The sequence below is a fragment of the Prenolepis imparis genome, unplaced genomic scaffold, assembly GCF_030444845.1.
Source record: "Prenolepis imparis isolate NDT839.2.m4 unplaced genomic scaffold, iyPreImpa1.0 SCAF_10, whole genome shotgun sequence".
Taxonomy (NCBI): domain Eukaryota; kingdom Metazoa; phylum Arthropoda; class Insecta; order Hymenoptera; family Formicidae; genus Prenolepis; species Prenolepis imparis.
The window spans coordinates 3,588,709-3,599,900 of NW_028141168.1; the positions used below are offsets into that span (position 1 = coordinate 3,588,709).

At 32.9% G+C, this 11,192-nt stretch overlaps 1 protein-coding gene across 1 annotated transcript; it reads right to left on the reverse strand.

The window, feature by feature from the left end:
- Positions 1–7,105: 7,105 nt before the first annotated feature.
- LOC145941350 (uncharacterized) lies at positions 7,106–9,184 on the reverse strand. The gene is made up of 4 exons (XM_083047459.1): positions 9,173–9,184; positions 8,070–8,261; positions 7,794–7,973; positions 7,106–7,117 (listed from the first exon to the last, which is right to left on the reverse strand). Exons 1-4 carry the CDS (start codon positions 9,182–9,184, stop codon positions 7,106–7,108), a joined length of 396 nt encoding a protein of 131 aa, XP_082903585.1.
- Positions 9,185–11,192: the final 2,008 nt, after the last annotated feature.

Sequence of the window (11,192 nt, forward strand, 5' to 3'; positions counted from 1 at the left end):
TCAACCTTGAATGTATGCAGCATTCTGTCTCTTCTTTTTAATGATCTATGATGATATAAATTAAATTCAAAGTTACATAAATTCATTAGATGTTTGGGAAATAAATCCCAATTTTTGCATGACCTTAAAAAAGTTAGTTTTGATGTGGTTTTTACTAATTTGTAGTTAACATCAATCCATTTTTTTTTTACCCAATAAGCTGTTCGCTCACCAAATGTTCTATAAATAAAATCGAAATTAAATCTGTGATATTTGAACCCAAAATTATTATAACGCATATTAGGCCCGCGCAAATAGGTTTAGTTTTTAGTTAATAATATGTAAAATATGTAAAAGAGAATAATAAAGAATTTTTAAGTTTAAATTATGATGTAATTTTTTTGTACGCATTTCCAATCCGCACTCTCTCCCACCCGTAAACAGTTCCCTAGCTCTTATACGTATAGCTCCCAATAGTTGTGTGGTCCTTGCGGGGGATGACGTCATGCGGGGAAAGGGGGAACGCGATGCTAAGAACCGCCAGAGATAGCGCGAGAGGTGCACGCGAGAAAGGAATAGCGCGAGACCGCTTAGAAGAAAGAGTGTGAGGCGTTTATGAGAGAACGCGAGGCACATGTGAGAAAGATATAGCGCGAGAGACGCATGCGAGAGAGAGATGTTTGCAAAGGAGAGCGTGAGATAACGCGAGAGAGGTTTGCAAAGGAAAAAGAAGAGGAATTTTAAAATAAAAACATTTTTAATAATACTAATTTTTAATTATGAATAAATGTGTATTTACATGTGTGTGTGTGTGTGTGTGTGTGTGTGTGTGTGTGTGTGTGTGTGTGTGTGTGTGTGTGTGTGTGTGTGTGTGTGTGTGTGTGTGTGTGTGTGGTGTGTATGTGTGAATTTAAAATTTAAAATATAAGAATATATAAGAATATAATAATATAATATGAATATAATATAAAAATATAAAAAATATAATAATATAATATGAATATATAAGAAAAATACAAATAATAAGATAAATAGATAAATAATATAAATTTAAAATATAAAATATAAAAATTTTAAATGCGTCGGCGGCAAGCGGTGGAGCAGCGGCTGCGAGGTGGTGGGGCGGTGGCTGCGAGGCGGTAGAGGACCATAATGGGACAGCAAGGGGCCCCTTCTGCATAACAGAAAATTTTTTAAAATTAATTTATAAATATTTTAATTTATTTAAATAAATACTTGCAAGTATTACATACTGCCTCCATGACAGGTTAGGGAGAATACGGTTCCTCAATATCTCGGTCTGAAAAATCTTAATGGTTCCTCAATATCTTTGTCCGAAAAATCATAATCCGATGATTCGCATGATGCCGATGGTGATGGCATATCCATTCGACCAATATATGGGTCCTCAGATCCTTTAAAATAAACCACACAGCTTTTATAGCGACGTCGAAAGCATTTGATATTGTTGTGTGCTCTGAAGCATTTAGATAAACCGCCAGTTGTTCTTAAAATATCTTCATGAATTTCTATAAAATGGGCCAAATCTTTTGTTTGGGGTTTCTGTACACCGAGTTCACGATTTCGTAGAAACTATACCACCGAAGACATGTCCTTCGATTTTTTCTGAGTCGCCATTTTCACAACACTTGTAGAATTCTCACTTTAAGTGTCCCAGTACAATCTCCAAAAGTTTATTTTGTGCAAATAGGACACATATCACATGGAAATATCTGACGCAATGATTCTCTACAATTGCAACACCATCGACAATCCACTGCATTGTGTAATTTAATCACATGCTTTCGTACAGCATACATGTGTCCGAAATCTTGAATAGAGATCATACATGAAATACATAAAGCCAGAGCACCACCCGTAGAATAATAAAAGTATATGGCGCAAACTTTTGTACGTCCGTTTAGCGCAAGGATTTGTGAATTAGACACTACCTTGTCGTGAATATCCGTAAGGTCCTCACTGCGATCACTAATATAATTACTGTCACTCGACAACGCGTGATCTTCGTCAGATTCGTCTACACTGTTATCCGACAACTCGTGATCTTCATCAGATGACTCGTCTAATATTCTCTCGAAATTATTATTTTCCATTTTCGATGACACTCACATCTTCATCACTATCTTCGATGATAATTACTTCTTCTATGTTCATTATTTTTTCTTCTCACTTGCAATTCACACAGGACACTTAGCTCGGAGACGGTTCGAGACTTTTTGACGTGGAGACAGACCCTCTCCATAAGTTTCAGCCCCATCTCCTAAAAAATTATCGCAATTCTTCCTAGAAAAAATTCGAGCGGCCGGACATCGGCGCTCATTTTTGTTTATAAAAATTCAAGCGGCCGGACATCGGCGCTTCCTAAACAATGAGAAAGAATCCCGCTTAGGGGGAGGGGAAAGGCTGCCGAATATCGGCGCGTAATGCAACACGGTCTTTTACCGCGAAAAAAAACACGTGTCCCGACGTGTTCATTGCGATAAGCGCGACCCCCCAAGATCCCTTCAGATGAAGGAGGGGAGGGGGAGGTACCGCGAGGGTGGCCGAATGTCAGCGCTCACTTTGCGGTGTTTTGTTTATAATAACATGTTAGATAATTCAAAGTAATATAATACGCTGTTTTGTTTATGAAAAACAATACGCGATAAGCGTCTCCCGCACAGCGATAAGCGCCCCCGCTCCCGCGTGACGTCATCCCCCTCGCCTACAAGATCCCCCCCCCCCGCGTGACCTCATACTCCCTCGCCCCGGAGAACCTCCCCGCCCCGCGCCCCCCTCGGAGGACCTGGGTTAGAACCGGCATAGTATTCCTACTACGGACTATTAAAAATGCGATTTAGATGCTTATTAAAACACAGAGTGCTGCATTATTCTTCAGTAGCAGCTAAAATTATAAACACATGTTTTGTACTGCATAACATGTGCATTACCCAAAATATACCAATATTATTCGATGAAAACTACAACGATGAAGAACTGGATTTTGGAATATATAATGATCAAAATTAAAATGAAAATAATATACCTGAGAGAAATGTTCGCAGAATTAACCCAGATTTAGCAGCAGGCAGAAATGTACAACGACGCATAGTAGAAAATTATTTTTCTTAAATTATAGAATAAAAATAATTCAAATGTTATTTATTCAATGTAATTTATGTAAAATTTCACAATGTGTACGTGCTTACATTTAACAAAAATTAAATATAGAAAAAAAATACAAATCGTAATTTTTTTGTGATATACGAGAAGTAAAATTGCACATAAATTGATATATAGTAGATCAATCTTATTAATTTTATTTAATTCTAAGTATGATCACAGTTTATTACATGACAAGTTAATAATTAATTATATTATATAAAACTTATGAACACATAAACTAGTTTTAAAAACTTTGAAACTTAAAACTTATGAACACATATTAATACATATTAACTAGTTTAAAAAACTTTGAAAAAAATAAACTGAAATAAACTAAAATAAATAAACTAAATGTTAAAAATTCCATTTTTCAATAACATTGGCTGTCTTTTCATTCGCTTCTGTAGATCTTTGTAAATATTCCAATCTAGCTTCATAGTAAATATTATGTATCTAAATGTGTTTTAGAGCACATTTGTTCCATATTCCTCTATCAGATCCTCGTCCATTTGTGCTCACATCAATGAATATAAATCTGAGTTGAGCATCTACAAGTCCCAAAAGCACAACACTGAACTTTTCCTTGTAATTAAAATAGGAAGAGCCAGAGTGAAGTGGAGGATCTATTAAACAATGTTTGCCATCCATGGCACCCAAGCAATTTGGAAAATTCCATCTCTCCATATAATCATAAGCAATTACTTTCCAAGCTAATTCACTGTCGGGAAATTTAAGATATTTTTCTTGCAAAATAGAAGTGAGGGCACGACAAGTATCCTTTATAATCCCAGATATAGTGCTTTGCCCAAGACGAAAATTATAAGACAATGATTGTTGAGTTTCACCTACAAAATAACAGAAATATGACATAATGGAAAATATGTAACTTGCTTGAAATATACTTGTTTAACAACCTGTTGCCAAATGACGTAATGTTACAGCAAGTCTTTCTGCAGGTGAAATACTTTTCCGAAGGTGAGTGTCTTGTCTTTTAATTAGTGGGCTCAATTTTTCTACAAGATCCTCAAATATATCTGGAGTCATACGAAGACATCTGACAAAAAAATTTAGTATTAGTTATTGAAAGCAATTAATTAACAAACTATAATCAAATTACATTCTTAAATTCTGTTGATTAAACTAACCTAACCTAACTATATATAATCAGAAGAAAAGATTTTATATTTTACCTGCGATATTTCTCTGGATCTTCTAGTTGTAATTCCAAAAACAGATTACGAAAATAACCTTGTGCTTCTCTTCTAGCTATCCATTTAAGCCACTTTTTTTGGAAGAAGTACCTTTCTCTCTTTTTTTCTCATACTGTGACTTCAAAATTAAAAACATCACAATAGCGCACGTTTTCTTTTTCTTCCTATACTGGGCACCTATTATGTATCTATTCGGAAACGTTTCCGATTGGAATAATTTTGTTTTTTGTCATTTTCCTATTATGGACATTCAGATAAATTCCGAAACGATCAGAATGATTCCGTTTTTCGTAGTTGCGCTATTTTGTACATTCGGAAAGATTCCGAATCGATTGAAATAATTTCGACATTTCTCGAGCAAGTGAAAAGACGATTCCGATCGGAATGAGAGCACAAATCTTTAAACATAAACGTTGACAGCCACTAAAATCTAAAATATATACTTAAATATACTTAAATTGCATCAAATTTTTACAATAGTAAGTACTGTGATATATAATATTTTTATCATAAACAATAAGTAAATAAATAAAAAAATTTTTTTAAATTTAAATAAATTAAATTAAATTAATTTTTCTTCATATTTATTACAGTTAGCTGCATTATGTCGTGAGAGAGAAAGACAACGTCTTGCAGCAATTCGACATAGTAGAATTATGAGAAAAACTATTAGGGATATGTATAATCCATTTAATATTCCTGATAAAGAATTTATGGGGTTATATAGATTGACAAAACATTTAGCACAAATTCTTGTAAAAGAATTAGAGCCACATCTTCCTTTACGCGAAAGAGCTGTCGCAATCCCAAATTATATTAAAATAAAAAGTTAAAAATTTATATAAAAAAATGCATCAATTATTTAGGCGACAATATAATACAAATCTTTTATCAATAATAGGTATTGTGTGCTCTGAATTTTATGGTCAAGGCAGTTATCAAAAATCTGTTGACGCTGATAGTAGATTAAATATTGCACAATCTACAGTTAGCATAATTTTAAAAGAAGTTACATCTGCAATAAATGACCATATGTTAAGACGATGGATACATTTTCCTACAACTCAACAAGAAATTCAGGAAATTGTACAAAAGTATAAAACAATAATTATAACTACAATACATTAAATATATTTAAGACATTAATACAAGAAATTAATAATTAATTTAAAATCAATACATTAACATTTTAAATTAACATTTTAATTAACATTATAAACATTATTAACATTATAACATTATTAACATTATAACATTATTAACATTATAAACATTCTAAACATACATTATAAACATTAATTTAACATTATAAACATACACAATATTATTATGTCGATGATTCTTCGCTTTCGTCATTATTTTTTTTTATTGATTTGTTCTGCGTCTGCAAAAATTAAAAGATAAAACTTTATAATAAACTAGTTATGTTTTTTGTATAGGTATTATAACAATACTAGAATTCCGGGGTTATTGGGATTTGTAGATGGTACTAATGTAGCAATCAAAATTCCTGTTGTGCGTGAAGGATTATATGTTAATAGAAAAGGATATCATGCACAACATGTGCAAATTGTAAATATACTTTTAATTTTTAATACAATTAATATATTTAATATATTTGTATATTTACTAATTATCTCTCTTTAGATATGCGACCCGGATCTAAATATAATAAACATATTAGCAAGATATCCCGGCTCAACTCATGATTCATTTGTATGGAGACACTGTTATGTTAGACATTTTCTACAAGCTCAATATGAAGCTGGCAATCAGTGTTGGATATTTGGTAATTGCTCATTCAAATAATTAAATTATTTTTTAATTATTAATTATTAATAAAAAATCATTTATAAAAATTATTATTTGTAGAAATTATAAATAATATTAATAAAATTATTAATATAATTATTAATTAATATAATTATTAATATAATAATTATTATTAATATAATTATTATATTAATATATTTATTTGTTTATTTTTATTAATTAATTTGCTAATTAAAATTTTTATATTATTTAATAATTTTTATTTCAATTCTAAAGGAGATTCTGGATATCCGTTAGAACCGTGGTTATTTACACCGTTTACTGATCCGCAACCCGGCACACATGAAGAACATTTTAACCAGCGTCATAGCAGTACAAGAAATGCTGTGGAACGCTGTATAGGTGTTCTTAAAAAAAGATTTAGATGTCTTCTAAGGTACAGAACTTTAGATATGCACCTGAAAAAGCAGCGCAAATTATTAACGCTTGTGCAATACTGCACAATATGTGTAAACAGGCTAGATTGCCTGATCCTCCGGAGCCTGAAGAACCTATTATGGCTTTAGAATATAATAATGAAATTGAAATCGCGCAGCCATTAATAGAAGGCAGAGCTATATTTAATCAAGGGCAACGCATGCGTGATCAACTTGCTCGCAGATTGTAAATACTATTTATAATTTTAAATACTGTTTATTATATTCTAAATATTTTTATTATTATAAATAGTTTATAATTACTATAGTTTATAATTATTTATTGTTATAAATGTTTATTGTCAAAATATTAATTATGTTTATGTTTATGAATTTTTTGTATTAATTCTTTGTATTCTCTTACATTATTCTTGAATAATACTATTAATGTACATACCAATTTTGCATTTGCAATTTGTCTCAAAGATGCCGCAATATTTACAATCGCCAGCATTAATTTGTTTATTGCCGTTGTTTGGGCTTGCATTTCGTGTAATATTTCTACATCGATATCTATAAATAATATATTATAATTATATTAGTTATATTATAAATATTATTTTATAATATTAAAACTAGTTATTTTTAATATATGTAGAATTTTTAAAGCTTAAAAAGTTTTTAAAAAGTCTTATTGTTACTATTTTATATATTAGCAATTTCTTGGGTTCTCTTACCACGGATTTCTGCAAGGTTTTCTTTTTTTAATCTTTTTGTTTTATATTTTTTCCTTTCAAAAGGAGGATGCAAAGGAGGTTCTTCAATATTAGTTGTATTTTCTGCATGATATTGAATGTGCATTCAGGTGAAGGAGATTTTGAAGAGAATCTACTGCTTCTATGATTTGAGGATAATTGACAAACTTGAGTATATGAAGATGTAGATGGCTGAGAAATTGAAGTATATGAGGATGATTGACAGGTTGGCGTGTATGAGAAAGTGGATGTCTGAGAGATCGAAGTATATGAAGATGGCTGATAGATTGGAGTATCTGAGGATGTGGATAATGGTAACGTCAATGGTCCGGATGCAGTGGAATTTTGAGGAATAAATGTCTCCGTTCAAGTTTCTGGCTATATGTAAGAAAATATAATAAAAAGGATGAATAAATGAAATGGATAGAAAGAGAAAATAATCAAGGAATTTTAATTTGTTAGTATTAAATAAATAGTAAATTTAATAGACTAACTTCTGCTGGATCTACGATATTTTTGTGACCAACTACTGCCTCCATACCAATTAACGATATTAATCGTTCTTCTATTTCTAGTAGAGGAGTTTTACTTGTGCCTCCTCCTCCTGTACCTCTTTGATAATTTTTTAGTTTTGCTGCTTTTGCCTTCACATCGACGCGCCAATCTCGCCATGACTTTAAAGTATAGATTATTATTATGTATGTATGTATATTTGTATGTATTACTTATGGTATTACATATATATTATATGTATTAGTTATGGTTTTTACTTTTATCCATTTATCAACGGATTTTGTAGTTTCATTTCCACAACTATTCAAAGTATTTGTAAGTTGCTCCCACAGCATCTTACTTTTTTTCTTTGCATCTGTACCTTGCACTCGATTTTGTGCAAAGTCTGGATGTTCCTCCATAAATTGCAACATCAAAACTCGCTGCTCAGATGAAGTCTTTTTGCGTTTCTAGAAAAAAAAGATAATATATTTTACATATATAATATTATATGTAATATGTTATATATAATTTATTACATATAAATATTATACATATAAATACTTAAATATATAATATATAATATATAAATATATAAATATATTACATTATATATTATAATATTATAAATATATTATATATATTATAAATATATATTTATATTTTTTCCCTTGAAACGCGCATAAAAGAACATAGAAGTGATATCAAGAAACACCAGAGTAATCATTCCGTAGTTAGTAAGCATAGAGTTTCACAAAATCATGAGTTTGATTGGACGTCTGTATCAATCTTACACAACGAATGTAATTTGAAAAAGAGAGAAATTAGCGAAATGATCTGTATAAGAAAACATAGAGACGCTATTAACTTGCAGAAGGATACGGATAATTTGAACGCTATTTATGACACTATTCTTAACGTACTTTAATATCCTTGACTAATGAATATTGTTATCGTCATGTTTGTATGTATTATGTTAGTGTTTATAACACTTTCACATATCTCAACATTCTAACTTATACCAGCATAGGTTAAACTTATCTAGTCACAGTGTAAAATGATGACGGAATTTCCACTCACGTACGGTCATTTCACATACTGACACATAAGAGTTATAGAATTTGCGGATTGTAAGGTATTATTTGTTATAGATATTATATGTTTTATTGTCTCATATCATTATGTAATTCATGTCGTAGACAGATACAACGACTATAAGTCATAATTTTTCTCTGTTATTCAGTCTGAAGAGGACCCGATATAGGGTCGAAACGTAACGATATTTAAATAAACGCATTATCACTAGCCAGTTGGTCGTTTAAAAATTCTTTAACCTTTATATTTTTTATATAATTATTATTAAGATAAATATTTTACTTACATTTTCTGTCATGTTTCTACAGCGTATGACACTTAATTGTGATAATAAATCTTTAATAATAATATTAACCTTTGTTTTCACTCTGGCTGTTTTCGACCGTATGGTATTTCAAATAATGCGTTTTTTTCTCGAACTGTGATTGGTTGAAACTGTCCATTTCGCCTGTTCCACTCGTTTCACTGATTCTCATTTCGCATCTACCAAAACGTGCGGAAACCCGATTCCGTTCCGATTTCGATAAGATTCATAATAACCGAAAGACGCAAATGGAAATTATGATCGGAAACTCACGGATCGGAAACGCGAGATTCCGATCGGAATCATAAAAATTACATAATAGGTGCCCTGATCCATTTTTCATACAATCAGTAAACTATAATACACTTTTGTTTGTAAATATGAAAAATCCGAATACGATCGCTCATTACTTGCTGTCACAGTGTGATTGAAAAACGTCTAATCGCAAGCGCGAACGCAGACGCATTCGCCAAACGCTAGTGTGATACGGGCATAACGTTTGGACACTGCTCGATTGGACACCGCACGATTGAAGACTGCACGATTGGACACGCATATTGCACGATTGGACACTGCACGATTGGACACGCATATTGCACGATTGGACACTGCACGATTGGACACCGCACGATTGGACACGTATGGATTTTCTTTCCGTTACACGTTATTTATTTGACCGTCCTTATGTTCATTACACATATATACGGCTTACTTGTGTGCGAACGAGTGTGTATAAGCACACGATTGTTTTCGCGAGTCGCCGGCTTACCGTTTTTGCGTTCATGCACAGTTTTATTATTTTTGTGCACACTTGCGACTTCGTTTGATTGACCAGATTCTCAATTGTAAGTGCTTATTTTATCTTAATTTGCTTCTGCTCGCGTTTTTGCACGTGCTTTCCGCCTTTTAATACGTCTGGCATCTCTTTTGTCCATCTCTTTATAGATATCTTTACCATGCCAGGCTTTAGTATGGGACTTTGGTCTTTCCACCTTACTTTCGGCTTCCCAACCGACAAGTGGGGATGGAGATTCCAGGACACACATGCCCTATTATTGATATGTGGAGGTTCGACTTTTGTGCGTGAGGAGGTTTTTTCTGTCCGTTTTGACGCTTAATTTAGCATTACCGCCGTACCTTCCGACTACACATTACCTAAGATTTTTATTTATGCGCTGAAGATGGCCAAAAGAAGGGCCGAAACGTACGCTTAATTCTTATCGTAATTTTTTATGTATTTTTATATTTTCTTTTTATTTCTTATTTTGATGTATATCGTCAAATAAATTGTATTGCGCCTTACCAACTTACGCTGGCTCTTACTGCCTCTTATTATTATATTTATAGATTTTAATTCACGTTTTATTTTTTTATATCGTACTGGGATCCTTGCCGAGGACGTAATATAATAGCAAGGGCAAAATAGCGAGAACGAAAGCACGATCGACAACCTTGGCGGGACCACAAAAACAGCCCGGAGCAGCCGTGTTTATCAAGCGGGAAAATTCGGCCGATCCAAGGACGCAACCGTTACCGCGCGAAGCGCGATATCCTCGAGGCGACGCAGGGACGCACTCAAAGAGGGCGAATAACCCACCCGCACCGCTGAGACTAAAAAGTATTCGGCCGCCATCCAGCGGAGCCGAAAAAATTAGATCAGCCGCGCCCCTGGATATCACGAGGTCCAAGGACCGGCGAAGCTACCGAAAAAGTAGCCTAATTAGCGCTGAGAACAATTATCGCGGGTTACCGATAAGGGCGCTGTTGCCCTAAGTACGGCCGTGCGTAGATCGCGCGACAACGATAAGTCGTGCGACGCGGTAATTGGCAGTGTTGCCAACTCAGTGCATTAGGCACTAAATCTGGTGTATTGAAATTTAATTTAGTGCTTAAAATTTTAGTTTTTGCGCTTAGTGCAAAATCTAGTGGATTCATGCGCATCATGCGTGAATCAGAAAGTACCCTAGTTGCATGCAACTGTAGTAATATTTTTAGAGAATTT